At 42.4% G+C, this 19,802-nt stretch overlaps 1 protein-coding gene across 1 annotated transcript in view; it reads left to right on the forward strand.

Annotated features, from left to right (window-relative positions):
- NCKAP5 (NCK-associated protein 5) overlaps nt 1-19,802 on the forward strand; it is an 890,249-nt gene that overhangs the window by 766,828 nt on the left and 103,619 nt on the right. The window contains exon 13 of the mRNA XM_014546136.1: nt 8,887-8,965. Coding sequence (XP_014401622.1) covers nt 8,887-8,965 — 79 coding nt within the window. The remainder of the gene's footprint in view (nt 1-8,886; nt 8,966-19,802) is intronic.

Genomic DNA, 19,802 nt, shown 5'->3' on the forward strand with positions numbered 1-19,802 from the left:
GGCAGCGACCCCTGCGGGGGCCCACCCGCCACGGCAGGCTGCCCACGGGCCCCGCAGAGCCCAGGGAGCACACAGTGCCCAAGCGGTTTTGCAACCGGCACGACCGCCAAGCTAGAAGCTTCTGGAAGGCATCCAGATCCTTCTATAACCAGGACTGCTGCTGCGAGCCCAGAAGCCCCCCTCTCGCCCTCCATCGAAGAAAAGGTCATGTTGTGCATTCAGGAAAACGTGGAGAAGGGCCAAGTGCAGACAAAGGCCACGTCTGTGGAAGCCAAGCCGCGGCCCGGGCCTTCCTTTGCCAGCTGGTTCGGTTTTCGGAGGAGCCGACTCCCCGCTCTCAGCAGCAGGAAAATGGAGGCCTCCAAACCCAAAGTGGAGAAGAAAGACGCGAAGGGCTTGGGCTTTGGACACAGGCAGCTGAAAGCAGAGCGGAAAAAGGAGAAAAAGAAGCCTGAGGTGGAGAGTGAGCTTCGCAGGGACGCGGAGCTGGCGGGGCCTCCAGACGCCGGCTTCCACAGCAAAAGTAGTCGGAAGGCAGCACAAGACATTTACGAGCAAGTGAAGTTTGAACCGAGAAATAGACCCAGTCCTGTTGCATGTCCAACAAAAGATACCTTTATGACCGAGCTTTTGAGCAGGTAACGCGTGGGCCAAGCGGGTGGGGATGTGGAGGGCCCCTCCCCCCCACGCAGGGAGAGTTGTTTGCTTAATGAACATTAAATGCCAGCCAAGCATGCCTTTCATACAAGCAGAAACACATAATAGCAGCCTTTTATACATTAGCCAGAATTTAAACAATGAAATAAAAGTTAGCAATGAAGTGATAATTTAGTCCATGTTACTTTGTTAACCAAACCAATGGTCTTTGAAATTAAAGAATGGTAAGTTTTATCAAGGTTGAAAGAAATTCAGCCCACACTAGGAAGCATGAATGTACCCACATGGCATGAAATGGAAGCAAATTAAATGCACGATTCAGAGTATGCCAATCTCATTGATTGTACCGAGCAAACGGATACTTAGAAACTTCCAGAGGAAATTACATTTCCTGCCAATCTTAAGCCAGAAATGTAGTTAGCAATCACTTTACAGTGTTCTTTTTTATCCCCCAATCTCAGGAGCAGTCATAAAAATAAAGTATTCTATTATCAAATTTAAAGTGACACACTCCTGGAATATCAGGTAAAGATCTGATCAAGGTCATGGGGAAGCGCTCTCACTCAGAGGGTTAAAGACAGAGCGATGTATGGAGGTTACTTTAAACATTAAGGCACTGGGAAGAGTAGAGTGATTGAAGAAGAGCAATGTCATTTATCAGAGGAATCACTTTCTACCTGCAGAGTTGATAAGAGAGCAGCTCAACAGACAGAAAGTGGATCAAGCAATGTTTCCTGCAGGAGCATGTCAAAGGGCAGCTCCCAGGGCTCCTGTCGCACCAGCGGCTCCAGCAGCGCTCAAGGAAACCACAAGAAAACCCTCAAAACCAAAGCCGAGGCAGAGATGCCCAAGGGCTCCCTGGTAAGTGCTCCACCATCCGGGGTTTGAGCTGTTAGATTCTGTGACAGGCCGGTTGGGGTTCTCCCTGCCCTTTGCTGATGAAAATATATGGGCAAGAGATTATAGGGTAAAGAGAAAGTTAAAGCAGAAGAGAATAAAAGAGAGAAAGCTCAGTGACAACTCTAGCAGAGGGATGGCTCCCTGTCAGCTCTCTTTTCAGAATGATGGTAATCACAGTGCAGGCAAATGAGGCTGCTGGTGTCATCTTAAAATTACACCCTCGCGCTGGGACTCTGTGGGGATGGTTATTTCCAGCATTTCAGCAACACAGAAAGGAATGAACATCATTGTGAAAAATAAAAGTGCTAAACTGTTTAAGAGAATATTGACTATTTTGATGATTTGATTTAAGCATTTCTTTTTCTGGAAGTGGTGTGTTCCAGTTCACTCTACCCAAATAGGTGTTAAGACTAAGATATTCTTTCTGGAACTTGACTTCCTAGCACTTAGTTTTTTAATTGAGAGGTCCAGAACAAAGGGGGAAATTTCCTTTTAAAAAATAATAAAAGAAGCCCTGGTGGGTGTGGCTCAGTTGGTTGGGCATTGTCCTGTAGCCTAGAGGTTGTGGGTTCTATTCCCAGTCAGGGCACATGACTGGGTTGCAGGTTCCATCCCTGGAGTGGGTGCAACCGATCAATGTTAGATGTTTCTCACATTGTTTCTCTCTCACATCAATGTTTCTCTCTCTCTCTTCCCCTTCCCCTCTCTCTAAAATCAATGAAAGCATGTCCTTGGGTGAGGATGAAAAGAATAAAATAACGTTTTTACATTTTCACAGGGAAGCTGCACTTACTGTCCTTATATTCTTTCTGTTCTTGAATAATAGATTTGTGATGTTCATTCTTTTGTTCCATAAGTTTTAAAGCACATAAACAAACAAAAAATCTCTTCATGGAATTACTGATTGTATCGTATATTTTTATCCTCTTATAAAAGAGATTTTAAAATATAATACATGCTCTCATTTTCATAGGGGAAACTTGAAATATGAAGTAATTATACATTTTTCTAGAGTAGTTCAAAAATAGAGGTTTAGAAGTAACTATGATTGGTGTTACTAGTTATTAACTATTAGTTTAATGACTAATTGATGTTTAGGGTTCCTTAGCATTTTACTGACATACTGTAATTTGAGGCAAATGCACATAATAGCTCTGACTCTAAAGAGATACAAGGCCTTTTATTTTCAAACTCTGGGATCATATGCAGACTATGCTTTTTGCAAAAGTTTTTTCTTTCTTTTTGTTTTTCTCCATTTTTACTCTTGACTTCCTTTGGTACCATTTCTTCTTTGAAAATGTAGACGCCCCCTGCATTATAAAACCACAAGTTATAAGCATATCTGAGGCTGCCCTTGTCGTGTCACTGTAAGGAAGGAGAGAGAATGGAACGTGTGGAAATGTGCAATATGCCAGAAATTCAATCCAGCTGATGGAAAACTGTGATAGCCCGGCAGAGCCTCTTATCAGGCACACTCAGTTTAACTGCGCCCCATTTAATGTGGTTCTGACAGCAGAGGGTATATACTCACTGTACAGAAGTCCCTAGAAAAACACAAAGACCCTCTGTCTTGCTTTCACAGTTTCATTTTTGCTTTCTCATTGCTTCCTAATGCCAAAGTGATTTGCCATGCTTGTCCTCTCTCGTCTGCAGCCTTTCACAGGGTAGTAATAAGTATCCTTTGGTCATTCCAGAATACCTGTGAGAAACAGTCTTATTATTTTCTGTGCAGGACAAAGATTCCCTGACCACCCCAATATACATAACCAATGGGGGCATGCTAATTTCTCTAGTTAGCTGCAAGATGGATTGTCATTCTGGGAGCTTTCCCATACAGAGGAATATTATTCACCTGCAGAGTTGACCAGCTGGTCATTTTTTAAATGTAAAATGCAACGTTTTTCATTTCATCTCCATAAGCATCAGTGTGTTTTGGGCTAAAATTAGTAATTTCAGAAATGACATTGCCGTAGTCTCCTTTAGGACTAGTACAAGAATAGCAGTGAAAACCTGTTTATTCTGTGTTATCAGCCTCTATAGAAAGGAGATTAGATGTAAAATAAGATGTATTCTAATACCACAGCACATTGATGTGAATACCCATGAACCTTTTAAAATTCAGAGTTTGAGGGAATTTCCCCCCACAAGGGCTCAAGGTACATTTGCTAATCTCCTTATTTTAACGTGTGTTGTAAAGAATTCTTCTTGCAGTAATTTTGCATGGAAACAATGGCTGCACATAATGCATTGCATATCACACTATTTTCTGAATAAAACCAATGTTTTAGAACCATATAATACCACCATCCCTTGCCATTTACAAACTAGACCGTATTTAGTTTTGAGGAGCCTAAGGCATTGTAATTATTTTAATTGATGGTGATAATAGTAGAGGATCATTTCCATACGTATGACAAACCCGTGTATGTAGCCAGCCTCCATTTACTTCACTAGTACCTGAACGTTCATTCTCAGGATCGCTAGATATATTCTAACATGTAAAACTCCCCTTCATGCTTTGCTGAGTTGAATGTTCTCTTTTTGAAACTTTGATTACAGGTTTAGGTCCCCATTGATGCCATCGCAGACCACTTAGCTCCAACTTTTCTGTAATTTGGACAAGAGCCATGTTGCTTTGTACTTTTAGTTAAATTATATAAAAGAATGGTAAGAGGGGAAAAGGCGTCCCTGGGAAAGATGGCATCGGTAGTAGTAAGTCAGTCAGAAGGAAGTGCACACTGCTTGCTACAGGTTGTAGGTCCTTCCTTCCGGGAGATTTAGATAATTTTCTGAAGCGAGAAGTCTCAGAGGAAGGGAGCTCCAGCCTCCACGCTGTCAGTGGTCAAAGCAAAAATTGTAACAAAATTAATGAGACCATATACCTTCATCATGCAGTGGAAAGAGATGGCCAAATTAATATGGGTATTTTAACTTAAATAATGAGTATTCTCTTCACCTATTGTCACATAGTCTGAAAAAAAAAAGCACATACTAATAAAACATCAAAATTTATCCCGTGAAAACATCCAGTGGTGATAAAATAGCACAATAATTATACAAATTATAATCTTAAATTCTGCAAAATGTTATCATTGCAACATACTTAACAGAACAGCAGTTCTGTTCTAAATGCTGTTTTGATGCCAATAAGAAGCATGCGTATTTGCCCTCCTCCTGCAAAGTTATCCAAATGATTAACTTTTCTAAAGACAATGCCTTCCAGGAGTTCTGCCTCCACAGATCGCTTCCTGTTTCACTGAGCTTCATTGTGTTGTTTTCCTTTACAAAGAGCTTTAACATCCACATGTCATTTTCTTAGGAAACAATTAGTGTTAGGATGATTCAGAGAAGAAGTATATGCAGAATTCCAAAAGAAGGCCATCCCCAAGTATTGGGTTTAATTCTAAAATTATGTTTGTATATTTGTCAGTGGTGAATTATTTTCTCCCTTTTCCCCATGTCTTTTGTAAGTTCATTCCTCCTTGCCTTTTCTAATGATAGGGATTAACAGATTATAATGGGCACCCTGATATTTAATGGTTACCTGCTATAGACTGGTATTGGTACAATTCTTAACTACAACTGAGCCCAAAAGAGTTGGAAATTCACTATTAGAAGACATCCAAGTACCGACAACAAACTTAATCCAAAAATATCCCATAGTTATTGCCTTTGAGTCACCTTCTACTTCTTACCAAATGGGACATTACCAATTTATATCTGTTCCTGGTAGAGTAATGGCTGAGAAATTTCTAAATCTCTAACCACCATTCTTTTCTGAGCCAAACATCTTGGTTTTGTGAGCACTCCCATCTTTTAAATACCTTGCCATGTGGAGTTATTCTTCTTGTGTCCATCTCTGGAAAATTTTGAATCTGGAGTAGGCAGTCCCTTACCCCCAGGAAGCTTCCCACAACCTCTCATCAACTTCAACCACTGTGTGACCATGAATGAAAGTTAATGTTAATTTCTGGCTATGAAAAAAAATGTAATTAACAAGGGGAGTCTGCTACCAACACAAATTATGCCCCTCATTGCCATAGGCAAATGGAATTTTCTAGTAACTCACCACTTTGCATTGAAATCTGTTGGTATGGATAGAGTTGACAGGTATTCCATTTTAAGACACACCCCCATTTTACATTCCTTTGTTGATTCTTCATCTATCAGATTCAAACTCAAAATTCCTTCTCAGGGGTCATCTGCTCCTCATGGGTCATTAGTCCAGGAGATCTGAAAGAACTAGGGGCCTTGTCTGCAAGCCCAGTTTCTCTGATAAATCCCCACAGACCACATGCAGCATTTGCTGTTAAGCACATAAAACCCTGGGAGGTTCTGACAAGGAGCTGACAGGTGGCTTTTGTTGTCTTTCTTAAATATGGTACTTGGAGAGAGATGATGGGTAAGTTCTACAGAAAGGTCAGTAGGGAAGGAAAGCAGGGCAGTCTCACACACACACATACACACACACACACACACACACTCTTGCGCGCGTGCACACACACACACTCATGGAAATTTTTGCTACTCTTAAATAAGTGTAGTTTATATATAGTTGGAATGCTGCTTACATATCTAACTGTCAGACACTAAGAAAAACATAGTCACTCTTGGGAAGGTCTGGAAAGGATGGCGATAACAATATGGTGCACTCTGAAAAATTGAGTTACAGCAATGAATAGGGATAAGGAGTGCTCACGCTAAAACTGAAATCCTATGTGCCCTGGAACAGATCACTAGCCCTCTCTGAGCCTTTTTTTAATCTATAAAATGAGGATCTGGTTCCAATTATTAGATTCTTTGGTTTAGAATTTTATAGGCTGATGGAGATGGTTCACCTACACTACAGCAGGTAGGTTAGTAGGGCACCCCTTTAAGTTTAAAATGGGGCACTTTAGAAACACCTAAAGGAACAGGACCTAACAGGTGGAGGAAAATATGGAGCATATTGCCATAAGAACTGGCATGTGCTGAAAATATTGATTTCCTTGCAGTTTCTATAAATAAAGAAAGATGGTTCTTGTTGGATTGTTAATTACGGGGTTAGGGGAATCCTTCCGTGGGTCTTTTGGTGGCCTTGTCACGAAAGGATCACTGAGACTGGTGAACCTGAGAAGGCAAATAACCTGTTGGCCTCAGTGATGCTTAGAGCACTTTTCCTCTCTGCCATCCTTAAATGTGCTCTGCTAGAAACCGCTGTGGAGGAAGCCAGTTACCCCAATATTCTTCCTCTGGAGATGCTAACACACAGGGAAATCCCTGCAGAGCAGACAGGATGGGAAAGAAAATGGTGAAACCTGGCCTCTGGGATATTCCATCCTAACAGCTCTGCTTGTGGGTTCAGGTGGCCATCCGCACCCTATCTTGAGTTTGCCATTTTCTGGCTGTCAGCATGCACAGATTAAGCACCAATTACATTCTAACATTAAAACTGTGGTCATAAAATGTAAATAATTGTTCTTATTCCATTAAATATGAAAAATAGGAGGTAAAAAGTAGAAAGCTAAACTCAGCTCAAGGTCAGGATGCAACCACATGACTTTCTACATCATGAATATAATGCAGACATTAAGGGTTTCTTGGCATTCAACTCGAGCCCCTGAGTAAATCTACCGGCACCCTCTAATACAGTGGTTCTCAACCTTCCTAATGCCGCAACCCTTTAATACAGTTCCTCATGTTGTGGTGACCCCCAACCATAAAATTATTTTCGTTGCTACTTCATAACTGTAATTTTTCTACTGTTATGAATCGTAATGTAAATATCTGATATGCAGGATGTATTTTCATTGTTACAAATTGAACATAATTAAAGCATAGTGATGAATCACAAAAACAATATGTAATTATATATTCAATATGTGTTTTCCGATGGCCTTAGGCAACCCCTGTGAAAGGGTTGTTCGACCCCCAAAGGGATCGCGACCCACAGGTTGAGAACCGCTGCTCTAATATGTGCCTAAGTAGAACCCCCGTTACACTCATTGCACAGTTCACCTTGTTATTACTGGCTTCCCAGGTGACTGACTGGGGTGTATTTTTAAAAATCTATTTCAGGTCATTCTGCCAAGGACCATAAGCTGTCTTGATATTGAGGCCAACTCTATACTCAAACAGAAATCTGAGAATAAAACAGTATCCCCAAATAAACACACATCTCAAGCCAGAGTTGCTGTGTTTGAATCTCAGTCCCATCACTTACGTAGTCACTCGTTCTGTCTGTTTCTCCAGGGTCCTTATCTCTAAAATGGAACTAACAGTAGCACCTGCCTCCTCCTGTTGCTGTGAGGCCTGTGAGATCCTGGGTGTAAAGAGCACCTGCTACAGAGTGTTCAATAGTTCACTGTTTTTATCATTGTTGGTGTTGTAGATGGTGTTATTATTACTAGTGCTGCTAGATTGGGAAGTAGTGGACCTGGGTTTTCGTTCCAGTGTTGCCACTTAAAGCATGTTTAAGGAAACTTGCTGGGTCTCAGAATCCTCATTTGTAAAAGCCTGTAGTGTTAGTAGACACTCTCTAGAGTGCCATCTGATCCATGCCATTCAGCATCTGGATATTCCAGCGGAAATATAAGGGAAATGTTTTTGACCTGGAAACTCTAGATAAATGCCTCGCTGCTCTAGTTCACTGAGCACGTGTCATAGTCACTTCATCATTCATTGTGCAAAGAACAAAAAAATATATCATTTTCTTAGAGAGTTATAGTCTTGGAAAGGGTCAGGTTATCTAAGTATATTTCTTTACTCTTATTAAAATTTGTAGTGGAAGCCACTGACTCTGGAGGAATATTATATTTCCTTAGACTTTAATTTTTCCTTACAGCTCTGTGTTACTGACTTTATTAAGTATTAAAAACCAAAGCTGGTATCTGCAAAGTCTTATGTAGAATTAGGTGCCCTATAAATCCTCATTTTCAGAGCTGTGGTTATATTTTGGAAAATATGCTCTTATAATTAAAACTTGTACTATAAATAAAACCAAGTGATAGAATGGGGAAAAGTGGAAGGGAGAGAATATATATAATATCTGTTATAATAAAAGCATAATATGCTAGTTAGACCAGATGTCCTTCAGGACATCCTTCCAGACGACCTACCAGACGAAGCCGGGGCTATAACGAAAGCCTGAGTCCTGGGTGCCAGAGAGAAGCTGGTGCTGGCATCCAGGGGAAGGAAGGCCTACTCTTGCATGAATTTTGTGCATTGGGCCTCTAGTATGTGTGTGTGTATATATACTCACATGTTAGAGATTCTGCCATTATTCTGAGGATGGCAAAGGATCTACTTAACATAATAAATAGAACTTAGAGTAATTTTTTGTTGCTGCAGGTAAAAGAGACAACTGAAAACCTGCAAGAGGATGAAGAAGATACAGTTGTAGATTCTGCATTTCAGAGTCACATCATAGGTAAGAATTTATGTCTTGATGCATCTTTAGCTGAGATATTTTCTCCATGAGATCTTCTTTCAGAAGATGTGTTCCCACAGACCATGTCTATGCCTTCACAATCAAGACTGGGTCTTCACCTCTCACACGTGGTAACCTTTATCTTCTTAGACATTGGAAGCTACCATAAAATAAGTGGATCAAAGCAGAACCTATGAAGAAACATAGGTGTTTGCAAAGGAATTGCAAAGCAAACTGATGAGAAGTGAGTACTAGTCAATACAACATGGAAATAATACTGAGTATAAATAAATAGTTCTCTGAGAAAAAAAATCAACTTGGAATCAATCCAGTTTCTCTAGTAATTGTCTCCAGAAGCTCCTGTGCAACTACTCTTTGTTAGAAATGTGGGTGGGGTGCTGGCTTTCTTGAATTGAATGCTTTTTAAATCGGATAATTGTTACACCAAATAATCAAAGAGATTAAGTACATATGACTTGCCAAAGTCTTCAACTCATTTTCTTTATTATTTCTGCTAGAACCCTGTTTATAGATTGTCCTGTCTCCGAAGTAAGTTTGGCTTGTCAGCTATTTCTTAAAAGTATGCATAACCTAGCTTGAAGGAGCTCAGGTTCGCAGCCACAGGGACTTTGCTGACCTGTTTTCAGCAGGCGGAAGTAACTGTGATGGAGAAGCTGTCTGTGACCGAGATCCTTGCCAGGAGATAGGGGAGGTGATAACTTTCACAGCTCTGGGCCACCAAGCACACTTGCAGAATTAGTTCTTCCTCGGGCTCTAAAGGGGCTATGAATGCAAGCATGCTGATCATTTACTGTATGTAAGACACCGAGGCATGATGGCATCATTTCTGCAAATCACATGTGGGTGTGGCAGGCAGTCTTGGAGCCCATGTCCTAGGGCACGAGAGCCCCACGGATTTCTGGGTTCTGGGATGATCAGTATCCGCCGCTCTTGCCCTTTCAAGGGAGGACCTTCAGCTGCCAGTTTTCAGCGTCTCACTGCTCTTAGCGCCACATTGCTTCACTTTTTGGCTGATTTTCTAGTCTACCCAGCAGTCTTCACAAACTGTAATTTACAGTTTATCTCAGAGAGTGATTATGCTCCCATAGCTTAATGAGACTGGCACACCATTATTATTCTTTTCATTTGTAATTGGGAATACAAAAGACTTGACAAACAGCTGAATGAGCGTAGTCTCAATAAGATTATTTTTCCAGAAAGACAGCCTTTATTGTAGTTGTCAATGTAAAATGCTTAAATTGGTATCAGTTCTGCATAGTTAGCTAATAAGCAAGTTAAAAAATATTGTTCAGCCTTCAAACACTAAGCTGTGTAAAGCCCCCATGAGTCATCATTTCTCCATAACGAGGTGTTCTTGGGCCTGTAAGACGACATACATAAACTTTAAGGCTGAATTTTCTCCCAGAGAATGCATAATCTCAGTAGTTTTTGTTTGTTTGTTTGTTTTTAACTAGACTAGCCATTCTTTTGATCTGTGCTGTTCAGCCCAATAGCTGGTAGCTACATGTAACTATTTCCGTTTCATTTTAAATCAATTAAAACTACATAAAATTAAAGCTTTATTTCTTGAATTGCACCAGCCACATTTCAAGTGTTCTGTGGTCACACATTCTGTATAGTCCACGTGAACAGTTCCATCACCACCGAAAGTGCTTTGGCACATGCTGCTTTAGGTTACTGTCATGGAAGTAAGTTTCATCACATTTCTGATAGCTGGCTTGGTCTTCACCTAAGTGTAGATGCACCTTCAGCTGGTGGAGAAATATGTGAATAAACTGCTATGACTGCAAATAATAACAACAACAAAACTAGCCATTATTAAAGTAATAAAGTCATTTAATCATCTTATTTGATTAAAAATGTGGAGGAAGACAACAAAAGAGGTATAGCCGCTTAACAATGCTATCAAAAGCCCTGGCTTTCAGTCCTCATGGGTGTTGCCTCTGATTGTAGATTGATATCTGCCAACCCGGGCACCCCATCCACATTCAAGGCACAGAATATAAGGAAGAGTAAAAACTCCTCCAGAAACCACTCCCACGACATCACCTTACATGTCACTGTTGAGAACCCATCATAAGGCCAAGCCCAGCTGCAAAGGATGGTGGGAAAGAATGTGGCATGAGGTAGTAGGACGAATGGCATTGAGAATGGCTCCTGGGTTGACCAATCAATAAGATCGTCACAGACCTTTTAAAAAGTTCACCCCTTTCAAGGCTGAATGAGACTCCACATGTCCAGTGGTTATTTATCTTTATTCCACAAGAGGGACTGAGTAGATACTTTTTAGCACTCTGATAATCCCAATGTTCTTATTTTCTCTGGACTAAGTGTTGCAACATGTCCTCACAATATTTTATAACCATAGACTATTTCCAGTCATAGCAACTAAGCAAATCTAAATATGTTCTTCTTCTAACCAAGTATCAGCTAATGTCTTTGACAAAGAACAATCAGGAAATGTGTGAATCTGAATATTTGCATTTCTGTCATTTAAGAACAATCTTGTTAACCAAAATTTTATTAGTTGATTATAAGACAAGATATTGTTAATTAAACCTGCTCTATATTGAAATTCAAAATTTATAAAATAAGTTAAATAATACAATGGGATTTTTTTAAGCCACCCTAATAAATGTCAAGAATTCCATGTTAATAAGCAACAAGTAAGTGACTAGCCTAGTCTGGTAGAAGCATTAACACAAATGGTCACAACCAACATATTTCTAATTGCTTTCTTGTTAGTTAACTATTATAACAAATCCACACCATATGTTATACTAATTATAAGTAGGACTAAATGATAAGTAGGACTTCAAATATAACATTGTCTCATATTAAAAACATCAGCCAGTGATAGCATCAAAAATAATCCCCTACATGAAGACAGAGGATTTGGAAGTTCCTATAATGAGGAGAAAATGTCTTTTGAGGAGTTTGAGGAAGAAGCCAAGTTGAATCAAGGGATGTCCAAGAAAACAAGGGTGCATGGCAGACTCGTGAATGAAGGATACGTGTTATTTTTCCTAAACCTAAAAGAGTTACAAAAAGCAGTCTGTCCAATAGCCCAGTGGGCAAATGTCCCAGTGTCCCATGGCTGAATGAAACCTGTTGACTCTCCCCCGTTGATTGGGTGGACTCCTACCTTCTTCTGACAGAACCCATGCACCAGAGGAGAGCATGACAACGGACAGGTCAAGCCCTGAGGTTCCAGCCTCTTGGGCTGGCTGTGTGGAGTTGTCTTGGTGCCCCCTCCATACCCCAGGAATTGTCTCCAAGGGATCTTTGTGGTATCCTCCTTTCCTCCCCAGGTGGCCTTAGCCAGTGCTAATGTGTTATCCAGGGGGCAATAGGGGCTCAATAAGTAACCCCTTTTCAATTATTAAACAGACCATACACTAGTTTATTTCCCCAGGTTGTTTTAATTTCTTATCTGGTATTCCCCTAGACCAGGGGTGGGCAAACTTTTTGACTCGGGGGCCACAATGGGTTCTTAAACTGGACCGGAGGGCCTGAACAAAAACATGGATGGAGTGTTTGTGTGACCTAATATAAATTCAAAGTAAACATCATTACATAAAAGGGTACGGTCTTTTTTTTTTTTAGTTTTATTCATTTCAAACGGGCGGATCCGGCCCCCGGGCCATAGTTTGCCCCCGGCTAGTCTAGCCCCTTGTTTCACAGGAGGAAACGGGAGTTCTGCTCAGATCACTTGCAGAAAGTCATTGAGAAGCATGGCTTTGCAAAGAAGGAAAATCTTTTCGCTTCTTTTTTTTTTTTTTAATCCTCACCTGAGGATATTTTTCCATTGATTTTTGCCTGCCTGAGGGCTAAGAGGTGAGGTGGAGCTATGTTGAGCCAAACAGAGGAGACTTGGATCACGAGGTACAATGTCCATTTTACCTCTAACACACACAACATATTCTTGTAATCTTTTATCATCTATAATAATAAAAGTATAATATGCTAATTAGACCGGATGACCTTCCGCACGAAGCCAGGGCTGTGAGGGAAGGGTGCCTGTCAGCGGCCAGAGGGAAGCCGGTGCCGGCAGCCAGGGGAAGGAAGGCCTATTCTTGCACGAATTTCATGCATTGGGCCTCTAGTCCAACCATAAAGCATCTCATCCATGGTAGCACTGCGCCCAGTCTGGAGTTTGGTGGGGACAGACGGAGGAGAGAGCCATGTGATAGACACATAGCTGTGTGGAGTTGTCTTGGTGCCCCCTCCATACCCCAGGAATTGTCTCCAAGGGATCTTTGCGGTATCCTCCTTTCCTCCCCTGGTGGCCTTAGCCAGTGCTATAGTTGTCAAGGAGTCTGTACACTGATTCCAGTGATGGCCCGCAAGTGCAGTAGCCTCTGTACCCGCAGGAGGAGGAAGGCTGGATGGTCACATGTCTGTGGCTGTGCTTCTTCAGGAGAAAACAGGTCTCACGGACTCTTGAATCATGTACCTCAGTTACATGGAAGACAAGAAGCAGGACCTGGGTGCTTATCTCATCTGAGCAGAAGGAATCTGGAACTGTTATTATATTAAAGCCCTAATACGATATGGCCAGCAGTTGTTATCCACATATGGATTACGCAGTTTGAATTATCCAGCCCACAGTTGTTTTTAAATTCAAGATTGTATTTCCCTACCTGTTCATACCAGTGGCATCAGGTTCAGATGGGAGTGAAAAAACCCCAAGTACAGTGGTTTAAGTAAGAACAGAAATTCTTGCTGTCACACATGACAGTCCAGAGGCAGGTGGTCCAGGCTGATAGGACAGCGCCAGGCTTCTCATATCTTGTCCCTCTGCCTTTCATGCTTTTCAATCCCAAGGTCACTTCATGGTCCAAGATGGCTGTTGAAAAACTATTCCCTATGTTCACTTTCCAACCAGCAGGAAAGAAGAGGGAGGAGGGAGGATATGTTCATGTCCTTAAGAACACTTCCCAGCCAGTGCTTAGTCACATAGGATGGAAACCTTACCCCAGGCGGGAGGCCACACAGCCAGTAAAATAAAGTGGAAGAAAAGTCTTCTTAACTCTGGGTGGATACCAGCAGACATGCAGCCATCTCAGCCGGCTGCCGCCCCCCAACACTGTCTCCTTGTAGGAACACAAACAAATGTTTACTGTCATTTAAGAAAGCCCTAGGAAATAAATTTGGAGAGTTGTTGGAAAAGATATAATTAATTTCAATGATTTATGCTTAGTTTCTGTTTTGCACAATCTGAACCACCACTCACTGCTCTCTAATTGTAGTTAATCTTGAGTAACTTTTTTGAGAAAATGTATTACACTCGGATTAGTTTGCAACCAGAATACTTAGAATAAATACATAATTGATCACCCACCAAGTTCTTGGGGTTCAAATAAATCTGGAATACAATGCATCTAGAATTTGTATTTCTCCAAATTAAAACAAATAGGACAGCAGGGCTCTCGGTACCGAAGCTGCCAATCACTTAAATTCCTTGATAATTAGCTGTCTTATTTCAAGAGTATTACTAATTTTCCCTACTGTGAAAATGCGAGGGGCAAAAGTGTAGAAATTCAAACTTTTTGACATATTTAGGCTTAATTGTAGAAAGGGTGAGCCATTAATGATCAAAACAGAATGTGAGTGGAAAGTACAAATGTTCTGAATAACAACTTGGGCAGATAATGTTCTGTTGACTACTGACATGGGTACCAAACCGAAAACTACTTAGGTAATAATGGCTGTGGGTGAGGGATAGGATAGAGTGGTTTTACATCATTGGAATCTCATATTCATAGTTCCCAGGATGATGATTTCTGCATTTCTCCACATATGAGGTGACACCTGAGGGGTATGATAAAGTACTCTTGGGCAAGGAAACTCCACCACGGCTGCACTGGGTTCACCTGTTTAAAATTGCAAGTGATAGACTCCGAAGGGGAGTTTGGCATCTAGGCAGCCTGAACTAGGAACTCCGCCTGTTAGGAGGACAGACCCAAGGAAACAGGATCATGTGGTGCCTCTGACCAAGAACTGGAACTAGTTATGTATCTACTTGATGCATATCTGCTGAGCATCTACTGTGTATGAAGCCCTGTGCTTGGAGGGTCACGTGTCACCCTCCTTGCTTCTCACTCCTTTGTGGCTGGTGCTCTGCCATCTGTCAACTTGCTCCGGGAGGGCTTTCCTCAAATGGCCAGAGACCATCCTGAGGTCAGGCTTTGGTGCAGTTTCTGTGTTTTCCGAGCATCCTGGGTTCTAGTCTATGGCTTCCTTCTTCTAATTTTTCGCAAGGGAGAGAAAATTGTAGACCTGCAAAGTTAAAATGCGTGTTCTTACAGATTGCACCAGGGATCTGAGTTCTATTTAGTTCAACAAAGCTGAATTGCATCCCTGGCTGGTGTGGCTCAGTTTGTTGAGCATTGTCCCATGCACTGAGAGGTCCCAGTTCAATGACAGGTCAGGGCACATGCCGGGGTTGCAGGCTTGATCCTCTTTAGGGGGCATGCAGGAGACGGCCTATCAATGTTTCCTTATCACATCAATGTTTCTCTCCCTCTCCCTTCTTTTTCCTCTAAAAAAATTGATAAAAAGTTTTCATCTTTTAAAAAAAGTAAAACTAAATTGTGCATCTTCTACAAGCCACTTCCTGTGTTAGATGCCAGGGACAGTGCCTGCACTCTATGAACTCCATCGAGTAGGGAGACAGAGAAGCAAATGGATGATCCTGATCAATATGATCACAGATTCACAGATAAGAACGAGGTGTGATGTGCATACATATGAGTGCACCGAGCAGCGGGTGGAGCCCAGCTTTAGTGAATGAAGCTGGAAATGTTGGTTTTTATCTGTAAGGAAAAGACAAGAGTGAGAGACTGCATACATATGAGCACACCGAGCAGCGGGTGGAGCCCAGCTTTAGTGAAGCTGGAAACATTGGTTTTTATCTGTAAGGAAAAGACAAGAGTGAGAGAGTCAGATATTGAAGTTTAAGAGCATTTATTTTTTATAACAATGCCTCTCAGACTTTGCTGCACATCAGAGTCACCTGGGAATCCTCTAAAAATGCTGATGCCCAGATCACACCCATAACAAATTACTAGGTCTAGGGATGGGGAGCCGGCATTCGTATTTTCCTAAAGATCCCCAGGTGATGCCAATCTGGTTGAAGTTTGGGAACCGCTGTTCTAAGGGTTAGGGTTCACCAGCAAAGGGGAAAGTCTTTCAACTCCAGGGAAAAGCATGAGCAGGTGCCTGGAGGGAAGAGCATGCATCTGCAGAGGAGGCGAGTGGGGAGGGACTGAGCCAGAGGGAGGCCTGAGGATGAGGGACAGACAGTGCAGGTTTTGTAGGATGAACTGGGCAATGGAAACCTTGAAAGCCAACCTTAGATGTTTGAACTTGTTTCTACTGAGAATAAATGACTGTGGAGATTTCTAAAAAGAAACCAACATGATAAGAAGTGACCATCCAATCACTTTGTTGATCACATCTCAACTTTTAAAATAAAAACTCGCTTTCATTTTCTTTCTTAGCCTTGGACCAAACAGATACGCTGGTCCCCATGTGTCCTCGGCCATGGCGTGCTGTGGTAGAGTCATGAATCTATGTAAAAGGATGGACAGCCAGGTTCTGTGAGGCCCCCAAAGGGCTGTCTCCCTCATAAGATCCCTACTGGCAACCTGCAAGGATGTGTCTGAATGTTCTACCTACCGATAACGCCTTGGGTGAGGCTCCTCAGGTCCCCATTACAGTACTGATGGCCTCTGGGAAGAGCACGCGTGAGTGCCACTGACTGATGGCCTCAGTGCATCTCAGGGTAGTACCAGCAAGGCCCAAAGGGATGGCCAGGAGCCGGATGGTTCTCCGCCAGGGCACTGAGAGGCACAGGAGTGATTGGCGTTTAGAGAAGTGAGGGTGGCGTCCTGCAGGCAGAGCTCCATTGCCAGGGGCAGAGACAAACCTGGGACCCTGGGATGGAGCGAAACTGCAGGTGCTGGTTCGGAGGGAGAACAGCTCACCGAACAGGTAAGAGGTGGGCTTATTAGACACATAAGTTTTTCCTGTTCTTCCTGGAGACCTATTGCTCACAATGCAATCTTGGGGAGCCTGAAATAGCTGTACGGAGACCTCTTTTTGTATCATTCCCTCAATTCTGCAAAAGGCAGACAATTCAGTTTAAGTGTAAGAGTGTATGTGTGACCATGGCATAGTCAGGACTAGGTGGGTCAAAACAAAGTTGGACAGCAGAGTGCCTCAGCCCCGGAAGTAGAAAGCTACCCCGGGTGACAGAAAAATTCAAAAGCAGTAAGACAGTGATGCATGTTATACTAATATCTCCTCTTTATTAAGAGCGTTCCCTACGCTGGGCACTGGCCAAAGTCTTTCATGTGCGCTGCCTTGTTTTATCCTCACATCACCTCTGCAGCTTGGGAACTGTGGTTGCCCTTCATCCATGAGGAAGTGGGTGCCCTGAAAAGGGGCGAGTGTGGAGTGGAGCCAGCATTCAAACCCAGCTCTGCCCACAGATGTGAAGTAAAGTTTAACAAGCACCCACAGGTGCTGAATGATGAGTAGGTCCTTGTTCGGTCCTGTTTAGGTCACCAAGGATCCCATTAGTAGATTGCTTGACCAGGGGCCGCAAACTCAAATGAGCCCTGAGTCAGTGGGTGGGGGGTGCTGGCCTTGATGTGCACATGTGCACATTGTACAAGTGATGGGAGTTTTGAGGAGTGGATAGACCACAACCCATCCCAGGGAAATGACTACTTGTCAATTCCAGATACCACCAGAGAAGGCTAGCCCTGTATAGCCAAGTCTTTTCATTTTTCACCAGAGGCCAAGAATCCAGATGTTTATGTGACATACGATACATTTTGAAGGTGAGCTCAATGTTTAAAAGTAAATATTCAGAGATTTCCTTTTATCTGGCAATATTTCAAATTAGAATTTCAGAATCCTTTCCCAGAACACCACCTCTGAAAGTATAGAATCTATATACATAAAAGGCTAATATGCAAAGTGTCCCCTCGGGAGTTTGACCAGGAGACTGGGAGTTCGATCACTTGCTATGACATGCCCTGACCACCAGGGGGCAGCGCGGAATATGGCGGGCGACCAGCAGTGATGGCAGGGCACTGAAGGAGCGAGGGAAGGAGGAGGTGGGGAGCCAGGGAACCTATCAGCCCTGATCGCTGGCCAGGCCTAGGGACCCTACCTGTGCACAAATTCCATGCACTAGGCCTCTAGTATAATATAAAAATACACATATTTTCAACCAGCCTGTGTTGCTCAGTGGATAAGCATTGACCCATGAACCAGGTGGTCACAGTTCAATTCCCAATCAAGGCACATGCCTGGGTTGTGGGCTCCATCCCTAGTCAGGGGTATGCAGGAGGCAGCTGATCAATGATTCTCTCTCATCATTGGTGTTTCTGTCTCTCTCTCCCTCTCCCTTCCTCTCTGAAATCAATACATATATGTGTGTGTGTGTGTGTGTATTTTCTTCTTCTTCTTAAATGCATGGTTGAACTACAATTCCTCAGAAGCTAGGGCTAGCATGTATGGTTGAACTACAATTCCTCAGAAGCTAGGGCTAGCATAAAAGCTTGTATCCGAGGGGGCGGGGGGAGTGCTATATTCAGCATTTGCCCAAGAGACTACATTTGCAGTAGTCTCTGGTGATCTGGAGCCAGGTCACCAGCTGCCCCAGTTGCCTGAGACTTCTTCAGTTTTAGGGCTAAAAGTTCCACATCCTAGGATACGCCTCAAACTAGAATGAACGAGAACAGTTGGTCACCTTACCCGAATCCTAGTCTTAAGAAACGGAACTGTTGACAAGATGAAAGCCTAGGGCCTGAGCAGGTGGGACGCTAGATCAAAGTATGCTTCCTTCCTCAGCCTAAAGCTGACTCCTAAGAGCAGTAGTGGCAGACCTGCCCTGCAGAGAGGAATAAGCTCTGATTCGGCCTCAGTGCAGCCTTGACTCTGGCGGGGAAAAAAGAAAAAAAAATGTCTTCTCTGAAGCTCACACTCATGTGGATCTCTCTGTGTGTCCCCTAAATCCCCCAGTGGGAAATTTTTAAATGGTCTGAGTTATGCTTTTAATTGCTTCAGGGAAGAAACTGGGGGAAGGAATATATAAAACATGAATGGCAGAATATTAGTATTTTTAAAGCTGGGCAATGGGCATATGAGGACACATTACACTGCTTGAGAATATTTGAAATTTATAATAATGAAAAGTTTTTTTAAATGCAGACTCAGATTGATAGTACTCCCAGGAATCTGGCAAAACTCAACTCAAATCCTCTCTTGAGATACCCACTCTAAAGTTGCATACAGATAATTTCCAAGGAAAATTAACTTACAACAGAAAATCACTAAAACACAAGGGGGAAAATGACTTCATATGAGAGTCAGAAAAAAACTAGCTATAGAATGAGTCCTGCAAAGACTACAGAATTGGTAAATCAGCCAATAAATAATATAAAATTAAAAGTTGTTAGATAGTATTTATCACCACTGAAGAGAGAATTAGTGAATTAGGAGATAGAATTGAAACATTGCACAAAATATGTCACAGAGAACCACGGATGTGGGTAACAGGAAAGTAAGGTTAAGATACTTTAGGTTAAGGGTAATAAAACCCACATGCATTTAAGTGTAGCTCCCCAAAGAAAAAATAGAATGAATGGAGTAAACATACTATTAAAAACTAGTGGCCAGGTACACGAAATTCATGCACAGGGGGAGGGGGGTTGTCCCTCAGCCCGGTCTGAACCCTCTCCAATCTGGGACCCCTCGGGGGATGTCCGACTGCCGGCAGTCGGACATCCCTCTCACA

The sequence above is a fragment of the Myotis brandtii genome, unplaced genomic scaffold (genome assembly GCF_000412655.1).
Source record: "Myotis brandtii unplaced genomic scaffold, ASM41265v1 scaffold431, whole genome shotgun sequence".
NCBI classification, from domain to species: Eukaryota; Metazoa; Chordata; class Mammalia; order Chiroptera; family Vespertilionidae; genus Myotis; species Myotis brandtii.